The sequence below is a fragment of the Pagrus pagrus genome (genome assembly GCF_965226575.1).
Source record: "Pagrus pagrus genome assembly, chromosome: 2".
NCBI lineage: Eukaryota > Metazoa > Chordata > Actinopteri > Spariformes > Sparidae > Pagrus > Pagrus pagrus.
Window position 1 is genome coordinate 34,308,231 of NC_140186.1, and position 27,568 is coordinate 34,335,798.

The 27,568-nt window shown below is 41.5% G+C and overlaps 1 protein-coding gene across 2 annotated transcripts; it reads right to left on the minus strand.

Annotated features, from left to right (window-relative positions):
• Positions 1-1,362: 1,362 nt before the first annotated feature.
• Positions 1,363-27,041, minus strand: LOC311271721 (uncharacterized protein). Of its 2 annotated transcripts, none has more exons than XM_084377513.1 (8): positions 26,543-27,041; positions 18,689-18,792; positions 18,454-18,571; positions 17,141-17,298; positions 11,386-11,473; positions 10,006-10,121; positions 5,115-5,523; positions 1,363-4,154 (listed from the first exon to the last, which is right to left on the minus strand). In XM_084377513.1, the coding sequence occupies exons 1-8, from the start codon at positions 26,835-26,837 to the stop codon at positions 3,475-3,477; spliced, it is 1,968 nt and encodes a 655-aa protein (XP_084233639.1). In that variant the 5' UTR covers positions 26,838-27,041; the 3' UTR covers positions 1,363-3,474. The 2 variants fall into 2 exon arrangements, with proteins under 2 accessions (XP_084233639.1, XP_084233638.1); XM_084377512.1 differs by having other exon boundaries at positions 1,363-4,157.
• Between the last annotated feature and the right edge of the window lie 527 nt (positions 27,042-27,568).

Consider the following 27,568-nt stretch of genomic DNA (forward strand, 5'->3'; position numbering starts at 1 on the left):
AATTTTGTTTAGTTTTATTAAACATAATAATTATTGTAAAAAGACATTTCAATTGTAATCGATACTATTAAAACAAATTCCTTGTGCGGAACAGTATCAAACGCTTTGCAGTGACATGTGACAAAAGGTTAGCTTCAAATCCACAAGATCCGCGCGCACATCTTCGAACCATCATGTCATTTTGTGACTCAGAAAAACGGGCCACTTTTGTTGAACAGGGAAACTAACTACACAGAAACTGCTGCTACTGCGTTACATTTAGCTAACACCCCCCTTTTTACAGTTTTTCTCGATTGTTTACACATTTTCTGAAAGCATGCCTCATACTCTCAGAACTCTACACACACACAATGGGCAAAACCCCTCACTTCTCCTGCAAAATGAAACTTTACATTCAAAACAATGTTATTTCTTCTCAAAATGATATTTTGTTTTCAAATGACACACAAACCATCATATGAATAGACATTTATAAGAACCAGTTGAACTCTGATGTGCTCAATGTAAAACACTATGATGAATGGAAAACACTTCTTCTCCATTCATCATTCACCTTTTTTGTTCAGTGTTACACTTACTACAGACAGTGCATACATAAGTGTGTTGTAAAATATTTTAGAATATTGTTTTTATACTCAGAACACACAAATACACAGTAACAAATATATTTTATTTTTTTTACATCCCAACCAACACAAAGTTGCACATACAGTGGTCGACATACAAAACAACAGAAGAATTTGCAGTTACAGTAAAAAACAAACAAAACTATGCTGCTCCTCTCTTCTGTTTCGGTCGGGCCACAGCAGCTCATCCACATTGCATCATCATGTTGCCCTTCTATGCTAAAGCTCTGATTGCTAATTGTAAAACTGTGTGACAGGTGTTTGCCCATGTGATGAGTCAGTGTGCATAGTAGGGCAATTAACTTTAGAATTTTGAATAACAGTGTGTTCCTTGTGAAAACAAGAGATTTTCTCCATGGAAATTGTGCCAAATGCAGAGAATTGTGCGTAGTGTTCTGAAAAAAGTGTGTTTTAGAACTGCAATTTGAGCGTAAAGCAGGAATTGTGCTTGTAGTTTAGCAGAATTGGTTCAGGGGGTTGGTGCACAAGTTTCATGTGGAGGTCATTGTGTCTCAAGTACCAGTAATTGTGTGTAAACAATTGAGAAAAACTGTAATGTGGCTCATTCATTATGATGTTTCAACCAAAACCTAACTTACATGTGGTAAAAAGTCTGGAGTCCTGTAAAATTATTGGTCTCTCCCCTGATGGTGCTCAAGCTCGACACACATGCTGAGCTTCTGATGGATGGAGTCTTTTACTTTATTTCTGTGACAATTAATGATAGGAGACCACCTCAACATAACAACTTTATTGTGCATATCAACAAAATATACTTGAAGTGTTCACAGTAAAAAATCATCTCAACTACAGACCTCGCTGCTGACAGAGGCTCATGGTATGGTGGGACATATAAAGACAGCAAAAAATGAGGACAAAAGTACATGAGTGAGAAAGTGTGACCATATAGTGTAATGTTAACAAGAGTGTGTGGAATGGTGCTGATTCTCTAAAAAGTATAAAACCACATTTCCCATAAACCCTAAAACCTACTCCTAATCCATCTTTTGTTTTGGATTATGCTGAATCTATGTAGAGAACTGTAACAACCGCATTGGTCTAATTTGTTTACAGTAATTATACTAATGTCTCAAAATTATTACTTATCTATAAATTACATTAATGAAAACACATCATAATGACATCTTTCAGAGTCATTTCAGTAGTCACAATGAGAAGATTTTGGCTTGGGCTGGCACCATTAAAACTCTTTGAACAGTCATATTGTCTGTGTTATTGAACCATATGCAGTCAGATCACATTCTACTACAAACATATGTGTTTCCAGTCTGAAGGTGAACTGGTGGTGGCACAACACCAGGGTATTTTTGTCTACAACCGAGAAGTTAGAGGAAGACCAGAGAAAAATGTTAATCCCATTAAGTACAAGTCAAGTATAAATGACATTACTAGCAACACTTTTCCAAAGCACACCATAGGCTGCTGGAATTTCTGATGTACTTTCATTGACTTTTAGCAGATCAACTTGCAGACACTTGAAAAAGAAGAATCACAGTCAACATTGTTTCTACAGTCGTTGTACAGGTCAGCTTATTGTTGCATGGTATTACAGGGCTGACGTCCAAATCAATCTGCATTCAAGCAACATTAAAGGTTCAGTGTGTGGGATTTAGGGGGCTCTACTGGCAGAAAAATTGGTGTATAATCAGCTTAAACTAAGAATCGCTGTGTTTCTGTTACAACAAACCTTTTATCATAAAAGGTAGAGGGTCTTTCCACAGTCCCATTGTGTTGCACCACCATGTTTCTAGTAGCTCAGAACAGACGAATCAAACACTACCCAGGTGGTTGAAGTCTGCAGCACCACCACTAGATGTCACTAAATCCCACAAACTGGACCTCTGACTAAAACAGGTGACTGCCTGGAAAAGCACATTCAAAACTCTACAACAACATAACCTACTTTGGTAAATGGTTGTTAGTAATGTAAAGTACTAATGAATCGTAGTGTGTGAGCAGGTTTGGCCCTGTAACTGCGGGCCTATAGCTAAACAGTGTTTCTTCACAGACAAAAAGCATCTGGAAAATATTAAAGACGGAATAAGTAAATATGGTAACAGTTTCACACTTTGTATTGTTGTACTACTATTAAAACCAGGGGTTTCTCTCATTCAAAACTAGGGTCTCCCAATCCGATCCAAAATAGAGGAGGAATAAACGCCAATAATCACATCAGATTCTGCTCTGATCTGACGGGAGGAGAGCTCAGAGATTACTTTTTAACTTTTGGGATTAAAAAGTGGATTTATCTTCAGTCCTGTTTATCAACCTGACTGCAGCAGTGATCCGTGGAGGTGACATCCATTGTCGAGTGTACACTCACACTCACACCCTCCCTAGCTTACAGCTACTGTAAATGAATCTGGCGATTAGGGGCATAAACACTTGCGCTACAAATTATCCCATGGTCAAACTTGATTCAGTGGTAGTGAATACATCATTAAACAACCACCATTGCTGATGAAAAGCTATGTGACTCAGGCAAAAATGTTTATGGACTAGGTAATGTTTTCCAGTTTTATTCATGTTACGTTTGGTCTCATTCTCTGACTTCATCCTCTCTGTCAGAGTGACAGGCGACCAAATGAAATGCACCGTTACCTTAAATAAACTTGGGGACTTCTCTGAGTTTGAACAATGTTGGAAACATTTGGGATAATGTAAGAACACAACTTAACAAAATATATAACAAAGTCTCGTCATTAATAGACATTTCAATGCACTGTATATCTTTAATAATAAAGAAATGACAATGTGCCTCTGTGTTTGTGAATTAAATAGTATTAACTATAACAGTCCTGTCATCCACAGTCTATCTACTCTGTGATCAACCCAGACCTAACCCTCCCCTGGCCTGTGGGCCACAGCCTGTGGCAGACTGCTGGTGTGTCCTCAGGTTGCAGATCCAAGCAAACCTCTTCCCACACTGGTCACAGCTGAAGGGTTTCTCCCCAGTGTGAACTCTCTGGTGCTTCTTCAGGTTCCCGGCCTCTGAGAAGCGTTTCCCGCAGGTGTCGCAGCGGAAAGGTTTCTCCCCTGTGTGGACTCTCTCATGAGCCTCCAAGTTGGAAAGGCCGGAGAAAGCCTTGCCACAGGATCGACATACATAGCTCTTTCTGCGACGCTCACCAGGAACAATGCTGGCACCCTGGCTTTGACTGTGGTGAGCCAAGAGGCTGGCTTGATGCTGTGCAGCTATGGCCACCTCGAGGCTGGCCAATACTGCTGTGGTACCCCTGACAGGTAAAGCTGACTGTGGAGCCATCGTGGAGCTCATAGTCCTACTGGTTGAGCTGATACCAGAGATACTTGTTTTATCAGCACTGCCAGTGTTACTGACAGCAGCTGTGCTGGAGGACAGTGTGGTCTGTTGTTGCTGTGACATCCTGTTGGTGCTGCGATGCTGCTGCAGCAGCTGAGCCTTGGCACTTCTTATCATGGCTGATGTTCTGCTCCATGGAGGCTGGGAAGATGGAGCCTGCATCCTCAGAGGTATGGACACAGTCCCTGCTGACAGAGTTGGGAGCAGAGAAAACAATGTGTCAGCACACATCCACGACATCATTCTCTCTGAATGATTCAAACATGACACTGTACACACACTCAAATAAATGAGAATCTGCTACCGCACTGGACAGTAAAAAAAGAAAACACCATGTCATTTTAATGGTGCAATATGTATGTGCGATATTTACAATAAGGGCCAAATAATAAAGAATTTATTTATTATTTAAAAAACACCAATGATTTAGAATTTGTTGTGGCCATTTCACAAAGTTTTTTAAGTTTCTCCTACCTAAACAACTCTTAAAATCAGAAGACTTGTTAAGGGAGCATGGTGATATTGTGGTTACTAGCTCAATGGTTGGATCAGTTGAAAGTTGTTCACAAACATCTGCTGCTTATGTTGGCAGGTTAAATGGTGAATGGACTTGTATTTCTTTAGCGCTTTTACACAGCCACAAGAGCTAAGCCAGTTAAGACAGCCCAAACATGTAATTATCATTACAGTGAACCACATGGAAATCAGACAGCCTTGAATCCATTATGACTGTTGTTGTGGCTTCTTCATGCTTTTTCACGGAGGACATCAGTTGCGTAAGCGGGCCAGGACACTTGTACACACAGCTAAAAGAATGTGGTCATGTGTGACCCAGACCATCTTTGAATGTGGTCTGAGTGGTCGGATCTCAAATGTGTCCTCAATTTATCTTGGGGGTGTTCACAGGTGCACTTAGAGCTGTCCCCCTGTGATCGGATCACTCAGGTTAATGTTAATATCATGTCTGAAAACAGGGCCTCTGTGTCTAGCACTCCATTCAAAATCTTGAATTATATGATCTTTATTCACGTTTGTTGCAGCAGTTATCAGCTCCTGACATGATCATTTCTACAAACCAACAAGAAAAGAAAAACAAAAACATTGGCACATGAAGGCTCTACAAAGGAGAGTAGACGATCCCTCACCTTGTGACGCCGATGGCTGGATGTGAACTCTGGAATGGTCGGATTCAGAGGAAAAACTCTGGCCTCCACTCATCCTCACTGCTGAGGAAACTGAGCCTTGTGGAGGCTGAAGCACATGCTGAGGTTGTGGTTCGCCCTCCACAATAATAACTCCATCCTGGTCACACTCTGCTGAGTCATCCACGGTGAAAGAACATGAAGGGCCACCAGGGGCCGATACAGAGTCACCATCAGGGGCCCAGCGGGTGAAGAATGTCTCCAGTTCAAACAGTGAGTATTCAGAGTTCAGAGGGTTGTTGTTACCGGATCTCTGTTGTTGTGTGTTGGGGCTAGCTGGTGTGTTGGTGTCTGGTACCCTCAGCTGGACTGCCACTATACTGCTAGGGTCTTGTGACTGAGGTGCTGCAGACTGGGGACGGGAAGGGGTTTGTGAGCAGAAGAGAGATGTATTAAAACCAGATGTTAATGACTTCAATCTCATCAGGGTTCAGTTGGACACATGGGGAAACATGCTCCCTCACTTTCTTGTAGAGAGTTAGAGGAGGAAAGAGGCCACTCTCATGTCTGTCTGTCAGAACGGAGCTGGACAATTCATACACAATTATCAAGGATGTAAAGATGAACGGATGTATCCACACCAGACATGATAAGATGCAAAGGGGCTGCTCTCACAGGTCTATACCATGTAATATTTATGTAGCATTATGTCAATTCAGCCGTTCATCACAAAAGAGGAGTAACCTTGGAAATGCAATCTGCTGCTGCTGTTGCTATCAAGAGATGTCAAATCCTGTACCACAGTAGTATAAACTGCTGTTCAGTGTGGATGAGTGGGAGTAATGCAACTATTTCTAGAAATTAAGAGGAAAACTTAAATATAATACTAAAGCTAGAGATTATTAGCTTAGCTTAGGCTAAAGACTAGAAGCAGGGGGAAAAAGTTAGTCTAGCTCTTGACAAAGGTAACAAATATACCTACCACACTAGAGTTTACTAATGAACATGTATCTTGTTTATTTATTCCACACACAATCAGATGACAAGTTGTGTTTTTATGAGGAATTACATGCTTCTATTTCGGGCTGGATGCACTGAATACCATGACCAGTTACATGACAAGTCCCCCTACAGCCACAACTTATCATCTTGACATTACATTTGTGTACTGATCAAACAAGATCAAACAAGATATAATGACAGAATTTAATTTTTGGGTGAACTGTTCCTTCAAGTAACTGAGTGGTTCCAGTAATGATTGGTCTATGAAAGCATGTAGTCCTCTGCCCCTAAAAAAGGCTCTTATAGTCCCAAAATAGGACAGTGTTGGTTCATAATGTGACTGTAGTGGTTTTTTTAATATCTGGGACATCTTGATAACAGAATGACGAGCATTAATCTGCACAGACAGATGTCACCTCATACCCAACTGCTGTCATAATTCATCTCTGCATCTTGTGGCTGGAAAACTGCCACTCATGACAAGACACAATTGTAAAGGCTCACATTACACCACACAACACTATCTGATGGCTTCTCCTGAGGGTGACAGTGCAGAAATGCTCAAAGTGTCAAAAAACTAAAGGGGCCATTCTGTGAAAAGCACCTCTTCGCTTCAGAAATGTGGTGAAATCTAATTCTACTTGAAGGCATATAGACATCTGTGTGAAATCTGTATGGTCATTATGAACTACAACACTGTATTAGTTATAGACTTGATAATATTGTGTCACAATTTTGTAATGTATGGTTTAAAATAAAAACACAAATTCACAAGTTGAGTTTTAATCCAGTTTTAATGATTTACATTGCAAACTGTGAACATTCAGCAGGATTTACAAAATTGTGACACAATAGAAAAAGCCAGTGTTACATTAACAGTATATATTTAGGCTACAATGGCTTATATCTTACATAATAGTCACACTTTAAAAAGACACATTCCTCAAGAAGAAAATTATTCCTGTAGATGAAACAAAGAAAGTCCTGCATTACTGAGAGCAAACTGAATCCATTTCCACTGGAAGAACAGGATTAAAATATGTTCAAAATGTCACAATGTTACTGAGCCAACATTTCCCCAAACTCACCATTCTGTCCTGCACTGAAATTTCTCATTACATCAGTGATTGCAAATTTTCTGTAGTTTGGGCTTGTTTTGTACATCTGTATCCATGACAACCTTCAGCTAATTCAAATACAGCCCAGGCCCCGTAACCCTCGAACTACTGGCTTGGCCTTTTAATTATCTCCAATTCAGAGAGATCCTGCCTTCATCTGTAACAGGCTAAGAGTAGAGACAAGCCTAACTTACCTAAGAATATTTGATTATTTGTGATTGTGTGATCACACGACATATACACCAACAGAAATATGTCATGCTCGCCACTCTGCTGCCCGTTCTAAGACAAATGCGGTTTTATTCACTAATTATTTCCAATCCAGGGGCGGATCTACTGGGGTGGCTCAAAAATGTCTGGCCACCCCAGCTGCTCGTCACCATTCAAAAATATATGTATGAAAAGCTGTAGCTGGTGCAAAACTGTGATGTCCGATGAGTAAACGCGCGAAGAGATGACACTCCCTGCAGAAACAAAGAATTGGTGAATAGTTCACTCTAGAACAAAATTCAGTCATTATCGACTCACCCTCATGCCGATGAGAAGTTTGGTGTAGTTTCTTATTCCTGTGCAGCTGGAGACCCGCGGGGGTACCCTCCAGCAGGAATAATCCATATAACAAGCGTCAATTGTGCCCGAGAGGAAAAGGTCCATAAAACTACACAAACACTTTGTAATATTCCTCCGTACTGCTCGTCCGCTGCAATCCAAGTGTCCTGAAGTGGCGACATCCAGAGTTTACTCGAAACAACATCATTTAGTACATTTTTCTAGCCTAAACAGTCACTATGCTATATCTGCCTGGAGGCACGCTCCGCGTTCACACAAGTCTCCCTCACAGCCGATTGCACTACGGAGGCTGCGCCGGACAAGATGAACGAGACTCGCGATAGATACACACCGGTATTTACTTCCTGCTTTGAGCAACCGAGCGACACACAAACACAAGAGGGATCTGCCTGCACTAGTGATTTGAAACTTTGAAACTCACAGCAGGATGTAAATACTGGTGTGTATCTATCGCGAGTCTCGTTCATCTTGTCCGGCACAGCTTCCGGAGACTCGCGTGAACGCGGAGCGTGCCTTCAGGCAGATATAGCATAGTGACTGCTCAGGCTAGAAAAATTTACTAAATGACGTCGTTTCGAGTAAACTCTGGATGTCGCCACTTCAGGACGGAGGAATATTACAAAGTTTTTGTTTAGTTTTATGGACCTTTTCCTCTCGGGCGCCACTTACGCTCGTTATATGGATTATTCCTGCCGGAAGGTCCCCCGCAGGTCTCCAGCTGCACTTTGAGGAATAAGAAACTACACCAAACTTCTCATCAGCATGTGGGTGAGTCGATAATGACTGAATTTTGTTTTAGAGTGAACTATTCCTTTAAGTTGCCAATTTCAACTGGCTGAAATACAGAACAGCCAAAGAGGGATAGTGGCAGTGTTGTTTTGTTGTTTAGTAATACCGACTTGTGTTGACTGTGTGACTATACCCAAACTTTCACCGGTGCTTATGTGTGTTTCTGTCCCTCCTGTCCTTGGTAGGCTTTTAATGTGAAACACCTGTCCAGGTGGTGAGATGACAGTGGCTTAACAGCAATTGAAAAAAAATAAGCAACTGTCAATCAAGCACAGATTTTTCACATTAAAAGTCTCAAAACCCCTCCTGTTCCTGGTAGGCTTTGCATTTGAAATACATGTTAGTAGTGTTGAGTTTCAAAGACAAAGTTACTGGAATTAATTTTTTACATTTCCTGAATAAGAACAGGTTTTCTGAAGGAAAGAGAAAGTCTTCTCATCAGAACATTGAGTATGACATGACTGTACTGCAATGATGGAATTAATGTTGTCAAATCTGTGGGGACATTATACTGAATTTACCTTGAGGGCCATTATAGTGCAGCTAATTCCACCCGTCCTTGATGTTTATTAGGGACCAGTCTTTATTTGGTTACAATGGCTATTATTTAACACCATGTAAATACCTTTTTATTTGATAAATTAAAGTAATTTAGTAAATTGAAGAGCTATTTGTGTTGTTTGACACTGTGGTCGCTATCTTGCTCTTGTGTAAAATATAAAGCTTGTATTTTTGACTCTTTTTGAAACATAATAACAGCATGCTAAGATCTTGGTCTACATCTGTGGATGGTGTCTCTTTTGGTGTTTTTTCAGGTTGCTGGGATCAGAGAATCTCTCGGGGCAGAGCAAGCACTGGTACGGTCTCTCCCCAGTGTGGATGTTCTTGTGGATCTTCAGGTTCCAGAACTGTGAGAATTTTTTGCCACAGATACTACAGCCATACGGCCTCTCTCCTGTATGAGTCCTGAGGTGGGATTCTAAATTTGCCGGGGAGCTGAATGCTTTACTGCAGAACCTACAGATGCAAACCCTTTTCCTGGGGATTTTCTGCTGCATTTCAGCACTGCTAAAACCTCCCTGAACCTGACTTTGACCTGGATCCAGGAACTGTTGGGGCCCCTGTATCTGACCTAAAACCTGAACAGGGCTGGACTCCTCTGACAGATCGATAACAGGAGGCTGCTGCTGAAAGGACACAGAGGTGTGGAAGCCTATGGAGCTCTCAGCAGCCAATCCCCTTCCTGCTGAATTCTCAACAGCCAATCCCCTCCCAGAGCTGCCCGGCTCTGCTACAATGAGTGTGTTGGGCAAGTATGACAGGGGGACGCAGTGTGATGATGGCCCTGGGATGCTGTCGTCATGACAATAACTACCCCCCCCATTAGTCCACAGTGAAGAACGGCCATAGCTGACCTCTGAGAAGCCCCGCCCAGACTCCTGCAGGTCAGACAGCTGATTGGTGGAGACATGTGTAGTTTCATCAAATGGCATGCCTGCTCTATAGTCATCAGTGCTCGACTCCACCAACCCTGGAAACAAAGAGAGAGGTACTGAGTGATTTTGTGATTAAACTTGTCAGTGCTGGGTGGAGTGGCTCTACATGCAAACCTACTCCCTTACATAAACTACACAGAAAAGTTGTATTTTTTCCATTCCAGTTCAGAAATTTAGCATGTCTACCTCCATATCTCAAATAGTTGAATTATGCTCCCATGAGATCAGTAATCAGTATCATACTGGCTTAAAAAATCAGGTTCTTGGACAAACAGGAAATCTGTTTGGATGCCATTAAATTGTATATTTCCTAATTTTCCTATCTAGAAAGACTTGTTGATCCGATGTGACTGAACTGGTCTAAACTAGGGAACAATGAATTAATTTGATGAGGACATGTCAAATGTGTGGTTTCTTCAAGGATTAAAGTGTGTGAATAAAGGGAATAGAGAATTTGTGGGTGGGTCGAGTGCCCCCTTATTTTGCTTGAGCCCCTACCCCCCCAAAATGTGCACGTCCCTGGGCTGACAATATGACAAAGAGGCATTTGGCACTTCTATCCTTTAGGTGTGTGAGGTTTCATCTTTCTTGCTTGAAGCATCTTTTTGGCTTGAGTGTAGTGTTTGACTTTTATGTTGATAAACTGGTATCTTATCACTGATATTTTGTTTTATAATTATTATGATGATATTATTGTAATGTCTCACTTGTAGTTGCTTTTCCAATATTAATCTAGTTTGCTACCGTACAGGAAGGAGGCATTTCATTTTGAAATTGATAACAAACACAAGTAGCCATGCTGGGTAAGAATAACTATAAAGACTGTCTACATGAGTGGAGCTGAGGTGGAGCAGGTAAACCGTTCTAGGTTTCTGAAAATCAACATCACAGGGAACCTAACATGGCCACCATACATCCCCACCCATGTTAAAAATAAAAAAAAAGCACAGAATCTATGATGCTTCTTCCAGAAAGTTCTTGTCAACTTTTACAGAGGAGCAATAAAAAGCATCCTGACTTGAATCCCGAACAGTACTGGTGAAGTGAGATGTCTGCACAGAGCCCAAAGATTCTAAAAGACAACATCCACCCAGACACAGTCTGTTTACCCAAAGATACAGAAGTATCTGCTGCTGTACCACCAGACTACAGAGCAGCTTCTTTCCTCAGGCTGTGGGGCTCCTGAACTCATCCTCCACAGCTAACCATAAAAAAATATGTTGTGTACTGACAAATAGATGAATCTTGAATATGTACTTTGTATTGTAAGGATCATTACAGTTGGATGTGTCCACTCACCCTCCTGTATGCTGAGGCCTGTCTGGCTCCTTGTCACTGGCTCCACCTCCTCCACCTTCACCAGCACCACATCTGGCTCCTCCTCCTTCTACACATACAGTAAAGAGATTAAATGTTGGATGTTACTGCACCACAGACACACAACATTAGAGCAACTTCATACCAAACATGATGACCTAAACAAAAAAGTCCAGCTGGTATTTGCTTATTACAGACATATCAGTACAGCAATATACATCATGTAGGACTGCAGAGTGAGGCATAATATAACAATATATTGATTATGCAGCTTTTATAAGGAAATTTAATTTCATTACAAAAACGATATTGGGCAGCACTGGGCTGGGCTCTAATCCAATGCTCAATTTATTATTAAGAGCTTCATGCGGGAGAAATAACAACATATATTCCGCTGATACCAAACCTGAATAAGTTACTTGAAGCCCATTATAACTATTCAAATGTTGCAACATCTGCTTTCATGATTCTTTAGAGAATTAAAAGGTGTAATTTGTAAGAAATGGTCAGACTTTGAAGGTAGCTCCAAAACTATAGGGGGCAGCCGGACCGCTAACTGCTGCTCACCATACAGTTTGCTTTAGCTAACTTAGGCTGTCGTGACTAGCTGCCGTTAGCAGCTCAGTTAGTGTAATAGCTCAGTTAGCTGTGGAGCTAAGTGGCCCCATTAGCTTCCAGGATTACGACATTGGAAGACAGGGAGAGTTAGCACAAGCAATGGGGCTCTGCTCAACCACCCCCCAGTAAGCATGGCTAGACACTAGACTGGGGATACAGTATGGAGGTGATTTACAGTGGATGACCAGGACTATGACTCCGGGGATGAGAAGACATGGAAGGCGGGGACAGGAGAGGCATGAAGTGGCAGAGAGAGAGTCAGACATCAGCAGGGTCAAAACATTTTGTCTAGGGGAATGAAGCTGTGAACTACTGCTGGTGAGTAAGAAGAAATTGTAGATCCAGTGTTTAGGCATTCTCTGATGAGAGTTAGTTGAAATATTCGTATCTCGGAATGTCTGGCGGACATCTCCGCTTGGACAACTGCGCACCACCTCAAGCTCAACCTTAGTTAAAACTGAACTCCTCTTCATCCCAGGGAAAGACTGCCCTCGCATGGACCTGTCAGTCACTGTCAAGGATGGCACAGTATCGCCTTCATCTATTGTGAGGAACCTGGGTGTAATCCTCGACGACAGAATATCCTGCACCCCCAACTGCACCGTGGTGGCTCGATCCTGCAGATTTGCCCTCTACAACATCCGCAGGATCTGGTCTTTCCTCACAAAGGACGCAAAGCAACTCCTGGACTCCCAAGCTCAACGACTGAACAGCTGCAAAGTTTCCAGAACGCTGCAGCGCGCCTCATTTTCAATCTACCCAAATTCTCTCATGTGACCACCACCTCCGTGACTTCCACTGACTTCCTGTTGCGGCCCATATCCGATTCAAGACGATGGTGCTGGCCTTCAAGGCCGTCAACGGAACTGCACCCATCTACCTCCAAACACTGGTCAGACCACACGCCCCAGCGCGAGCACTTTGCTATACTACATCAGCTGGCCGGCTGGTACCGCCATCGCTGAGAGCAAACCAAGGTCGCTCAGCAAAGTCTTGACTCTTCCATGTTCTGGCACCTCAGTGGTGGAACGAACTTCGACCAATGTCAGGACAGCAGAGTCACTCGCCATCTTCCGCAAAAGACTCAAGACTCACTGTTCAGACTTCACCTCGACCCTGCATACCAAAAAAAAAATGGTCAGATGAGGGCTTGAAAATTGTTTCTATTTTTTCTTTTCTACTTTATCGACGGTGATATGTTGTGGTTTCTTTCTTGTGACAAATGTACTTATCGTAAGTCGCTTTGGACAAAAGCGTCTATTAAATGCCCTAAATGTAAATGTTCATGTAAATTTTCACATCTTACTCTGTGAACTGAGGATTTATTTGGACCAAACCAGAGGTGATTGTGGAAAGACAACAGAAGACTGTTCTGGTGACTTTGATTCAGTTTATGTCAGTATGTTTTACGATGAGTTAAAGAAGCGATTAAGCTCGTGTTAGTTCAGTAAGAGAGAGAAAGTGGAATTCAGACGGTGTGCGGTTGTATTTTTCTGTTAAGTAAAATAAATGTAAATATATTTCCTTTTTTGACATTTTGTGAGTTTATTTTGTCGACTTATGAGACTAAATAGTGAACTGGCTGCTTTTACATCTCCCAGCTGAAACTACAAGGTCCATCAGACTCACCTCTTGAGGTACAAAGTGGTATTAAGTGACAGGATGGGCAGGGGCTAGCTGGTTAGCATGCTAACTTCTACAACACAGTAAATGGACATCTTTGACAGAACGTCAACACTGTTGTTTCATTCTGTTGATTATGTACGTTTATTTTTTTGAATGTTTTGAGCTAAAATTATTAAATTATTGGGACAAGTGGTTCAGAGGAACTAGTTTAGAAATACTCAGTCACTGATTTAAACCAGCCTTGGATTGAGGAGCAGTGACAGTTTACTGTTGCTGTATACAAAGTGGAGCTACAAGTCAATCTTTCTCCATACAAGTGATGCAAATCTGATGTCATTCATCTGAGAGTCAAAGTCATGACAACTTCATTTTGACAGAAGTGGTTCATAAAAAAAGACTTTCCAGTGGTTTAAGAAGCATATTTTATTCCATAAATGAAACGCTGCATACAAAATGTGTAATGTTTCAGCTATAAAACACATGAAATGTGTTACATTTAGAATAACAATCCACTCCTGAACAATGCTCTCAAACTTTTACTTTTTTTGTGGAAGTACATGCATAGCATTTTCAGAAAGAGTAAATGACTGATTACTGGCCAAGACTGAATTCCAACATCAGAACTTATTATTCATTCCAACCAAATAACCCAAATAAACTACAGTGTGTACATACTCTAGTTTATTTGGACTCCATCCCACATGAACTGTCCTGCTGCTTCGAATACTCACTGGAGCGCCAAATATGGATTATTCTGCCACTCCTGTTTCAAGTGATGTTTTAGGAAACAACTTTTTGTTTGAGAGTTGAACAGTATATGTGCGTTTTTAAAGATCAGTAGGATCCAATGGGTTTGGAGAGGAAAACCACAAACGGAGCCTTTTCCTTTAAGATGGTTTTGGGAAATGGGGGGTGACAGATTACAGGACAAACCACATTTCACAATCTCATACATATAAAAGTGGAAGTGGAACCAGTTGTTCTCCTATAGGCCACTTTGTACCATATAAAGATCAGTCAGTCAGTGCTGCTTCACCTACTGCTGACTGATACTTATTCTAGTTTAGTCTTTAAATATGCAGCTTTGTGTGACACCAAATTCTGAGGCATAACATGATTTTCTCAGGTTGACTTGATCGAGTTTGCATGGCAGAACAGCTGCCTTACTTAAAGAGTAACTAAACCCCCAGGTTTCAGCTGAGGTGCATCTAGGCTGGAAATTCAAAAAATGCCTCGATTCTGAGCGGGGCTCCAGGAGCAGTAAAGACACGGACACAGATCCCCCCCCCACCCCCCCTTCTCCCACACGCCCAGTCAGTCTGTGCAGCCTCCAACAGAGCCTCCAACAGAGCCTCCAAAACGTCATCGGCCTCCATCTCAGCCAATAACAAAATTAGATTGTAATAGCCGGGTTTCAACCCACAGAGGGCAGTCACTCTTACATTTTTACAACAAAATACACCAAATTGAAATAGTTTGACTAAAATGTCAAGAGTTGGACCAGAATCATTCAACAACACTACTTCATACCCAAATACATTTGTTTTCAGTAGAATAAAGTGGTTTGGGGGTTTAGTTACTCTTTAAGAGAAGTGTGCATAAAGCTAAACAGCACTGTCTAAACCTGTGTTAAAGAAAATGTGGCTGTTAAGAATCTAATGTAAAGCTGAGAGTTAATTCAGACCTGGTATTCCCATCCGTCCTGAGTGATCCCATCACAAGTGCACAGTGGTCAGTTCACACCTGGCATTAATAGTGAGCACTTGTGGTCAGATCTCACTTCTCCAGGTTCTAGTAATTACAGCACTATTGTTAATATTTAATCATTTGATCATGGTTAAAGGGCTACTTGCACTGGGCCTTGTTTTTTTGTTGTGTTATCTGGATGGTAATATTCAGTGTATCCATCTCTGGTGGTAATGTTCTTACTGTGGTGGTCCACCTCTCCTGAATCAATGCAGATGTTTGTTCACAAACAGGTTAAGAGAGCCCTAACACATACTTTACATTACAGTAAAATGAAAATCAAACAGAAGTCATCTTCTTATTCTTCCTTTTCTTTTTGTGTAGGCAGACCTTCAATGTGAGCGTGGGCACATATGCGTACACACGGCTTAAAGAATGTGGTCACATGCAGTCCAGACCACCTCTGAATGTGGTCTGGGTGATCGGATCTCAAATGTGTCCTCAATGCGTCTTGGGGGTCTTAGAGTGTCTACTTAGAGCTCTGTGATCGCATCACCCAGGACAGATGATAATACCAGGTCTGATCAGCCTCTCAGATTCTTTAAGGTTAACACATAAATCACCGGACAAACCACAGTTTAAAATATCCTACATATACGGCCGATGACAAGGCAGAACATCCAGCAGCAAAGCTTCTCTTCGCTCACCTTTTGGAAAGGGATTTACCATGTTCTGCAATGCAAAGCGCCAGCTGTGTGTGTGTGTGTGTGTGTGTGTGTGTGTGGGTGTAGGAAACAGATACAACAACACATTTCAGGTCTATATGCTGGTGTCCCCACTTATCAATCTGACCTTCACTAGACTAGAAGACTGTGTGTAGAGACACATTTTTAATAAGACTGATTTAAAGACTGTGAAATTCAAACTGTCCGTCATTAAGCTGCTTCCCCTCACTATAGCAGAAATACTCTAATTCTAATTAATATTTTCTTATTTCTGTCTTTGAAAACAAAGTGACATTTAAAACATTGTTTTTCTTAACTATTGTGAAATCTGTTTATAAAGTTCTTCAGAAGGTCCTCGGCATAAATTATTTTCTTTCTGTTGAGCAAAGCAGTCTCTGCTGAATTAGTACACAGGCCTCAAGTAAGATGACAGTTCAGGTCTGTTCCCAGTTCTCCACTACAGTATTAATTTCAGGGTGGCTCTTTTGCTGGTGTGTTTTCAGGTTTCTAATCCAGGCAAATCCCCTGCCACACAGCCCACAGCTGTAGGGTTTCTCTCCAGTGTGAACTCTCTGGTGTTTTCTCAGGTTCCCGGCCTCAGAGAACATCTTCCCACAGGTTGAGCAGCTGAAAGGCTTCTCCCCTGTGTGGACGCGTTGGTGGATCTCCACTTTCTTGGGCCGGTTAAAAGCCTTACCACAGTAGCTGCAAACAAACCGTCTTTCCTTGGTGCCGGATCGATGGTCTACTTTGCTGCTGTCACTGGAGAGCTGGGGAAAGGGGAAACCGGGGCCGTAACGAGTCCAGCCATTAATACTGGCAGAGGTCGATGGGAAATCAGCCGCTGCCATCGAGTATGAACAAGATGGCCTCCTTCCTTCCACTTCCACCCCCGAATGCTCATCAAAAAACTCCTCAACCAACAAGTTAGCGCTCTTATCATTGTCACATAACACGTCAAACTGTGAGTCATTGCTGCCGTCTTCGATATACTGGTGTGGGTTTATTGTTTCCTGCAGTGAGTCTCTGCCCTCGACAGAGGCACTGAGTTCACACTTAAGGAGAGGAGAGGAGTCACTGACCTCCACTCCTCTGCTGCTGCTGCTGGTACGCCTCGTCCTGCTGCTCTGGCTCTGGCACTGGATCTGGGACTGCGACTGGCAGGAAGTGGACTGGGTGTCCTGCTGTTCAATGCTGGCTCTCTGTCCTGCAGCTCCACGAGGCACACACTCCACCACTCCTTTACAGAGACCATGTGGGGCAGAGAATGGAGAAAAAAATGAATTGATAATATTTTAGTGTTACAGATGAAATTACTTACATAATTAATATTCATGGCTCATAAGATACTATTTATGCAATAATCTGTATTAATCACCATTAGTAGCCAACATGGTTAATTCATCATAATGTACATTTCCAAAGCACTGATTCAACAGTTCACTTTCTTAATGTCACCTTCTCTTTTTACCCCCCAAAAATGTAGGCACTGAGGACAGCTGCTGTGTCTCAAGCGCCTTCTGAACTTTAAGGTCTCAGCCATTGTTACAGAGGAGCTCTTCATTCACCACCAGGACTGGACAATATGATCAGGGAAGAACGGGGGGGGGGGCTAAACGGGGGGATTGTTGGTGGAAAGTTCATTAGTATACATCATCCATTATCCACGAGTATTTGGATTTTTAGGACTCGAGGTGGTGGCTCGTAGTGCTTTTGTCCACATGGGTTGCCAGAATCAACAAAAAATAAAAGTTCCTTGAAGCCGTTTTCAATAATAAATAATAATAATTCAATAATTAAATTCAATAATAATATTAATATCATAAACGTGCGACGACCAATAAGCTAATGGCTAGCTCTAACGACTACTTCTCAACAAAGAAAATCTTCAGTCAGGGGCAGGCCTAGTTCTCACATCAGTGTAGAGCCCTAGAAGACGGTATGGAGTTTTCAATAGGACTGATACCACAAAACCAGAGGCTGCTTTTAGTGTGGGCAGGGATGTTAATGATGCCAACCTAAGGCAAGTCCTGCTGAGCCTATCAGATCAAGTCTCAACTCTAGTTCTACCTGCATGTTGGCAAAAACTCAAACAATACACATTGATGACACAGACAATTTAGCATCTATGTCAAGAAACATTTGCACTCTCTCAGAGCAACCTGAGATAACCTTGATGACATCACTTTGACATCATCACAGTGGTTTTCTCAGACTTGCTAAAGTTCCTCTTATGTCAGAGAAGACATCATTTTATATGGTAGGTAGGACTCACCATCACTAGTAAACTGACCCTGTGTGAGGCTTGAATGTTTTTCAGTGGGACAGTACTGTAAAATACTGAGCCTTACACACGGTTGTCTTCTATACACATGCATCAGGACTTTGTACTCACCATCATCTCCTATAAGCGGCACGTCGTCCTCTGTTCCTTCAACTTGTGACATGTTTGCCTCCACCTTCTCCTCCTTTACCAGCACTGCCTCTGGCTCCACCAGCTCCACATCTGGAGACTTCAAAACATGGAAGGTTTGTCACTCGCTCAGCAAAGACCAGTTTCATATTCATGCAACAACATCCATTTCAAATCAAAGCAGCCAGTCCTCCACAGTGCCTTGTGGTGTGCTTACATTACTCTGGATGCTTTCAGAGTGGATCAGCTTGCTAGCTGTGTCCCCAGCAGCAACTCTGCCAGACCACAGAGGAACATCCATCTGTCGCTCAAACACGCCATCTACACAGACACAAGAAAAATGTCTATTTAGAAACACTGGCAGTGTATATTCTAATGATCAGTGCTGACAGTAGGGGTGGGTATTGTTAACATGTATACATATAAAATATGAAATGTATATATGTTTTTTAAATATTATATATATTATACATATTAGCTATTAGTAATATATTGTTAATTGATATTTATTAAATGTATCAATATTATAATGTTTTACTCTATAGCTATATTAGCTTAATCTCCCATTAAACAGTCAAATCACCGATCTGTGGGGGTCTCATCAACAACCATTACTTTAATCACAAATAATGAATTTTTCACTGTAATGAGCAATTCTTCACCATTACTGATATACATAAGTTTAAAGAAACATGTTTTCCATAGGAATTACACACCATATTCTCTCGTGAATGACAGTGACAATGACCACTTATTGTAATTCTCTCTCTCTGGGATGTGTCATACCTTTTCTCATTTGAATTTATTAACTGTTGTTGTGAACTACTTTACACAATGGTTGCAAAAATTACAGTAAAATGAAAATCAAACAGAAGTCATCTTATTATTATTCCTTTTCTTTTTGTGTAGGCAGACCTTCAATGTGAGCATGGGCACATATGCGCACACACATGCGTACACACGGCTGATAGAATGTGGTCAGTCCAGACCACCTCCGAATGTGGTCTGGGTGATCGGATCTCCAATGTGTCCTCAATGCGTCTTGGGGGTGTTCACACCTTAGTGTCTACTTAGAGCTGTCCATCTGTGATCGCATCACTCAGTGTTTTCAGGTTTCTTATCCAGGCGAATCCCCTGCCACACAGCCCACAGCTGTAGGGTTTCTCTCCAGTGTGAACTCTCTGGTGTTTTCTCAGGTTCCCGGCCTCAGAGAACATCTTCCCACAGGTTGAGCAGCTGAAAGGCTTCTCCCATGTTCTCCCCAACTTTGTGAAATGGCTACGGCAAATTTTAACTCATTGGTGCCTTCTTGTAAATTCGGTTTCTGTCCTCATTAGAAGTGTCACTTACTTTGCGACATATAGCTATAGCTATGAAAGCCTGTTACTTCTTCACCGGACTCCCTTAAGAAAAACACACACACATCCAATTAAAAAACTTGTTGTGTTAGGAGAAACTGAATGAATGTTGTGAAACGCTGTCTACAACACATTCTTAACTATTTGGGCCTACTTATTCATTTGGCAAACGTTATACATGAAGAATTATTTTCTTTGCGTAAAAGAACTATCCGTATGTTCGTATGATGTGATGCACCACTCATTTAATGTCAGCCATGGTATGCACTATTATCTTATTTATCTATTTCCCTCCTAACATTGGTTAGGGTTACTTATCATAGAGATACCCACAAAGCTCATATTATGACCCGAACCCTAGTTTGAATGATGCTTTCACCATGTCAGCTGACTAATGGTTACTAATGTCTGTAAAATGTAATTAACTTTGTGTGGGCTCTTGCTAGCATAACATATCTGAGGTAGATCGGGAAACCGGAGAGGAACTACGAGCTAGACTGTTGAAAACTGCATTTCTCTGTCTGTGTGTAATGTACTTTCACTGGAAGTTTTGAAAGATTGCTTGTGTTCCCACGCTTACATGCAAAAGACCTGTTGCACCTGTGGCAACGAGCATTGTCTACATGGATTCTCGTGAAGTATAACAACACTTTTGAATGTTTGGCTCTCTCCATCATTGCCGCTCGGAGCAAGTGTCTGTGTCGGCATGTGTGAGAGACAGACAGACAGGCAGTAAGAGCCCAGCCTGCCCCCTGCACAGGACAGGCTCCGACACAGAATATAGCAGAACCGATAACGTCAGAGCTCATTGATACCACAGCCTTTCTAAATTTATCCCCGGGGCCTGTTTAATACCGGGGTTTCGGTACCCATCCCTAGCTGACAGTGTGACTACAGTGGAGACAGAAATGGGAAAATACACAAAAGAAAGTGTCTTTCCCACCATTTAACAGTTGTCTTTAAATAAGTATCGAAATACACCCAGACATATGGTTGCTCAGGCATGTTAATCAGTATTTTATTCTGACAATCAAGCAAATCATGGCTGTGTGTAATATTGTATTATTTTGTGATGGACACAAAAGCACCACTTGAGATGAATACTGATGTGGCTCTATGTCTGCTGGATGTGTAAGTAGACACTGTCTCTTGACTAGCTGACCATAACAGAGAAGAAAATAAGAATAAGCTTGTGATGACATTAGAACCGTAGTGCTCTCAACAGGTCCTGTAGCATCATGTGTGTTTCTAATACACAAAGAGCTGCAGCGATTAATCTGTTGATCGATAAGTTGTCACCTAATAACTTGATTGACTATTAGATAATCCGTTATCGATAATCAGTGTGGGCAATTTTTTAAGAAAAAGTCTAACTTTTCTGATGATCGACATCAACGGTTTCACTTATGGCTCAAAAATGTTCTGTTTGTATTGGTATAATTTTACATCATTACAACTAGGGCAGTCTGCATTTTCTTTTGTTTAATTAAGCTGGGCTCATCAGCAGGAAAGCATCTAACCTGAGTGATCCAATCAGAAGTGGACAGTTCACACCTGGTGTTAGAATGCGTCTCGACACGTGTCTCAAGTGACCACTTATGACTGGATCTCATTTCCCTTCGCTATAGTGGTTTACTAGATCAATGGTTGGATCAGTTGAAACAGACATGTTCACAAACATCTGTTGCTAACATTGGCAGGTTGAGAGAGTCCAAACATGTAATTTACATTACAGTAAAGCACATGGAAGTCAGACAGTGTGTAATCCATTCTGCCTGTTGTTGCCTCTTCTTCTGCGTTCACACTGCTGAAAGAATGTGCTCACATGAAGTCCAGACCACCTCTGAATGTGGTCTGAGGGCACACTTACACTTGGCCCAGTTGCACCGTAACATGCCAAAGCATGATTGTCCCTCCTCCCCAGTCCCGAGCTGGCCTGCTCTCACATGGCTCCGGCCGCAACCAGGCTTGATCACGGTCACCTCTTGTATATACGTCACCACTTCGTAGCGCAGTCACAACACAATTGAACAGCAGAGAGAACATGACTTTACTGACTTTTTTGTGGCTTATTCTGTGTCATCTTGGTCATAGACTTCCCTCTCACGTTCCTGGATTTCTTGATATTGCATTAGGGCTGAACGATTTATCGTTTTCTGATCGAAATTGCGAAAGCTGCGGTTTTTGCAGCGCTCCTGACTGACCCAGGATCTGTTGTGTCAACTATTTTACACATACATGCTGTCTCCCTATCATCCCGCCAAGCTCACCAATCAGAAGCGGCATGCTACTTGTGGACAGGTCACGCTAACCAATCAGTATTAACCTGCTCCTTAACGTGTTCTGAAATGGCTTCAGCTGGACCAGAAGCGGAGTTAGGGGATTTAATCCCCAAGAAAAACAGCACGTCGGTCATTTGGGAGTATTTTGGGTTTGAGGCTGCAGACCATGGATCTATAATATAACCTGGATATGACGACGCCTCTCAGCAGGCACGCCGATTTTTTCCAGTGGCCACTCGCGGTATTGCAACAAAAAATCCCATGGGGCCCAGAAAGCATTTTTCCCATAAGCCGTAATAGTAAAAGAGAAGCCTGTAAAACTGTTCTCAGGACACCTCCAGCTGTCACCACTGTTAATTGCTAATCTTTGTATTCCATTTTTTTAAGTCATGGACTTTTAAACCGTCAAAAAGTTTTCTAAAGGCCAGAAAAGCCCCCCCAAAGTCTCATTTTCAATGGTGACGTCACAGCTGTGTGCGTGAACTCCCAAGCGCGGTCGTGCTGTGTCTCGGGAGCGAGGATGCCTGTTGGCTTAATGACAGCTCTGAACGGGGCTAAACGTGGTGGGAAAAGTGAATTAAACGACTCCAGGGTGAGTCTTTTTCGAGACAGAGTTGTGATACAAGTTTCATATTTTAATGCCATGTATTTTTAAATGCAATTTTAAAGGTATTTTGGCGTTAAATCACCCGCTTAATGACCACATTTTCACTTACTGCCGTCCACTGCTGTGGAAAAGTCAAAAAGTTATTTACCATGCATGTGATAGTGTCGGTGATGATGACTGTTTAATATCCTTTTCATCCTGTCATAACGACCTTTTATTACGGTTTGAACCGTCTCAGTCTGATGGCCTGGAGTCATGCAGTCTGCAGCAGAGCATACTGATGATGATGCAAGTATAAACGACAACGCAATAAATAATAAAGCTGAATAAAATAGAAAAAAAAGATAAAATGAATTAAGAAATGCACATTTTAGTTACGTAATGTCAAAGCATTCTCTATTTAAAGAAAGTAAAAAACAACAGTTAACATGCAGTCACATGTTATACTCTCACTTGGCTCTTACAAACTATTTTTCTCAGGTTTGCAGACTGTAATCACAAATTAAACAATTTTTACTTGGGACAGATTTGTTTGAGCCTTGGAAATATTTTACAATTATTTTTTTTATACATATATGAACAATCAACTTAATGCACATGAATAATGGCACTTGCACTTCGGTAGATATTTGCACTTTATTGGATTCGCACACAACATTGTTTACACATCACAGCAGCTCCACCTGAAAGGGAGAGTCAGGATCCTGAATAGAGGGAGACTGGACATGCTGTATCACTTTGTTAGTATTTGGTGGAACATGTGCCATCATTACTGTGGCTCACATGTGTAGAATATAGTGCCATAGGTGTGTGCATTTAGTTGAGTCACTGTGTTCAGTATGAAACACTAAACAGACAGTCGCTCTGGCCACAGGCTCAGCTCTCTCGTCTCGGTGAAAAAAAAAAAGCTCCCATCTCTGTGGCACCGTGAGTCCACGACACGTTACGCGCCCCGTAACATGTAATCTGTTGTTTATGACAGATCGGACTACACAAATACACACATCATAACATGTATATGATAATCCATCGATCCACTGATTGACTTCGCTGAAAACAAATGCATACGACCGGGAGGAGGGTTAGGAAAACAGCGGAGAACAACGTTTTATCCTTACTTAAAAAAAATGAAACAACACAAATTTACCATGTATAGTCTATAACCATGACTTTGAGAACATCATCGGTTGATGTGCGCTATAAATCCATCATTTGATTGTGTAGATTTGTCGTTACCAGTCAAACTCATCCACAAGCACTCATGAGCGCGCAGCGCTTGTCCAGAAAGCAATTTGCTCGTTCTCATTGCCCCAGGGCATGATGGGAGGCCCCAGAGCATCATGGGGGGTGACTCAACTGCGCATGCTCTATGGGCCCCATAACGCGGAAGTAAACCCGGAAGTCAGAAACTTTTTCGGCGTATGCGCCAGGCGAGCAACTCCGTTGAAATCAACGGCGGCCATTTTCCGGTCCTGTATCCACTAATAATACATCCATGCTGCAGACGTGCACCAGAAACAGGTACTGTGCAAAACCTGTCGCGCTAAAGTTGCAACATCCAGCGGAAACACAACCAATTTCTACCAGAACTTGAAAAATCACCACAGGCATTTGTATGACGAGTGGATGACGAAAAAGTCAGGTGAAAATGATACTGAGGCCCACTGTAGCAAACAGACTACAATTACAGCATCTTTCGCCAGTGTAACTCTATATATAAATATCTAATATATAATATTTTGAAGCAATTTTTAACTTTAGTTTTCATCCTTGCATTAAAGTAATAGCATTTAATGTTTTAATGTTACTGTACATTGTGAATATTGCACTGCAGCTTGATTTGAAGGAAATCGTGAATCAAATCGAAATCGCAATATCTGCCAGAAAAATCGCAATCAGATCTTTTCCTAAAATTGTTCAGCCCTATTATGCATGCCCATGTGCTTGGGCATGGTACAGATTGCCTAGTGTGAGTGCGCTCTGAGTGATTGGATCTTAAATGTGTCCTCAATGCATCTTGGGGGTGTTCACACCTATACTAAGAGCCGTCCACCTGTGATTGGATCACTTAGGACAATGATGATACCATGTCTGAACAGGGCCTCTGTGTTCATGCCACACCACCAACTTCACAGCTTACTTGTTTATAATGCAACAATTAGTCACTGCTCACACTCATACAGCCCACAGCTCCACCACAAAACTTCAGGTTCTCCTCAGACTGTACTGCAGTGTACAGACTGGCTCTACGGTGAACAAGCCTGGGGCAAAACCACAGTGTTCACCTGGCAACTGACTGCTGCCAGGTTTACAGTAGTATGTTTTGAAATTAATTTAAAGCAAAGGACAAACTCTAACAATCAATATAACAAAATTCATTTATTTTAGAAATTCTGTAGCTGCAACATTTGTAAAATGCAGACAGCATCAGAGTGTTGACAGATTTCAATGTCTGGGGGTAGCAAGAATCTATGCGAGTGTACAACTTGTATTTGATTTGAGACAGCCTCAGACCTTCTTTTAGCCGTGAAACAGCTGCCAACTGTGACAACACACTCAGAAGGTTTCTCTACACACCATGGCTAGCAATACAGTGGGAAGGGTTGTTGTTAATGTGATTTAAGTTTAAAAATGACAATAAGGGAATATTAGCACAGTCCTACTTATGTTAGGAAAACAGGAGAGAAACATCAAGTTACGGGCAAAGACAAACATACACACAGTGTGGGTCTAGTCACTTTCCTGCTTCTTTTAATGGTGTAAAGTTTTCACAGAAATAACACATTTCTGGGTGTACTCAATGGTGTGACCTGGCTTCAACGCTGTGTTGAGGACAGGATCAGGAGTGTGACAATACCGTTTCTAATCAATACTAGTACAGTAACTATGATCAAAGTGTTTCATGATTATTGATTGATTTAAGTCAGTTGTGAAACTAAATGGATATTTAAAGTGAGTTTTGGTAAGTCAGTTTAAAGAAATCCGAGATGGAATGACAATCCAAGCAGCTAAACCATAGTCACATGACACATTGAAACACGAGAATCAACTGCATGACTGTGCATGAGTACATACTGAGCCCTGACCTGATACTAGAATCACTATAATGGTGACAATGGTGATAATCAGCCATCTACATCTGGTGCACATACATTTTATGAGCCAACAGCTTTGTTTTTTTCTATTTTTAAATGTAATTTTGAATTGATGCTTATACAGATTCATATGATCCTATATAACAAACAGTTGTTATGTCAAAGCTGTCATAAGAGGGTAGGTAGGGTAGTAACATGATATGCATGATAAAGATATTCTTGACAAAGGCCATTATTGAACATTATGTAGTAACAAATCATGCAATTAAGAGGCTGGGGCACTGAGCAGATAGGTACTACACAAGTACTAAGCATTAAGTTCATCATTAACACTCATACATTCAATAAAATATTACTTAAAGGAGCACTCTGTAGTATTGGTGAAGAAATGTTAATGAGAAGATAAAGACCTTCATTGGCTGATTTTTTCTGCCTAAACATACCAAATAATCAAACTCTCAAACTGACCTTGAGGGAACAATTTATACTATTTTACTTTGTTTATATGTGGCGGACCCTGCCACCTTTCTAGCTTCAAACAGTGTTCTGTGACTTTATTTTCCTCTGAGTACAGCTTGGTTATTCACTTGTGGAAAAAATAAATATTTCTGAGATTGTATTATTACCTAATTTATAATGTAAATAATACAATTTGAATACAGTTGGAATTTCTACACAGTGCCCCTTTAAGCCGTCCACTCTCCTGCATTATTATGATAATAATCTTACCTGTGGACGGTGAGGACCCTCGCAGCCTGTCGCTGGTGTTTATCTGCACCCTCGGTCGGCTGCTGTTCATGGCGCTCTCACGGAGCCTCCTCTCGGCGTTTCCCCGGGCCATCTTCAGCTCCAGCAGATGCAGTTTCCTCTTCAGGGCTTTGTTCTCTCTCTGGCATTGCGACATCTGTAAACTCACCACCGCATAGTCGTCGTCCACCAGTTTACAAATCTCCGCCACTGCTGCATTAGCCAGAACCTCCATAATGGAGGCTAGCTGCGTCTGAAAGGCCAGACGGCTGGACATTGTTGCTGCAGTCGGTGGCTCTCTGGCTGCTCCGTCGCGTTGAAATGTCCGTGTTAACTCCTCTTGCAGGGCTGGGTGTGTTGGAGCTTCGGTCAAATCATTACAGCAATAGTGGAAATACTACTCGTTTAAATTTTGACTAGGCAAAAGATGGCTAATCTAGGTAGCTTCTCCTACACTCACAAGCTGCAACCGCAAACACATGGCGTCACTTCCGGCTTTAGAAACATTACCTTAAGTACTGGAGTATTTCCTCACATGAATTTAATAACAGCCACTCCTCTCTTTATATGCTGCTTGTTGGTTGTTTATTTCACGGCATGGCTCAACATTTTATTTCCAATAGTCTTCATATATGGCATGTTAAATAGTATATTAACCGGGTCATGATCCGTAGTAGTAGTGGCGCACCACTAAACAAAATGTTATATCTAATTGTTAAAAATATGTTTATGTTAAAAAAGGTTAAACGTTAAATCTTAACATTAAATCCAGATCTAAATGTTTAATCCTAATGTCAATTTTAAATCTAAATGTTAAAAATATGTAAAAATGTATACTTGAAACGATTAAAAATTTTACAAAAATTATCAACAGAATGTGAAATTTGACATCATGATGCCTATGTATTCTTTTGCAGAGAAGTCTACTTAAGTTAGCATGCTAACCAGCTAGCTGCGGCCAGTCCTGGTCCATAGCTTATGTGCTGGTGGTCGATTACAAAAGCACAT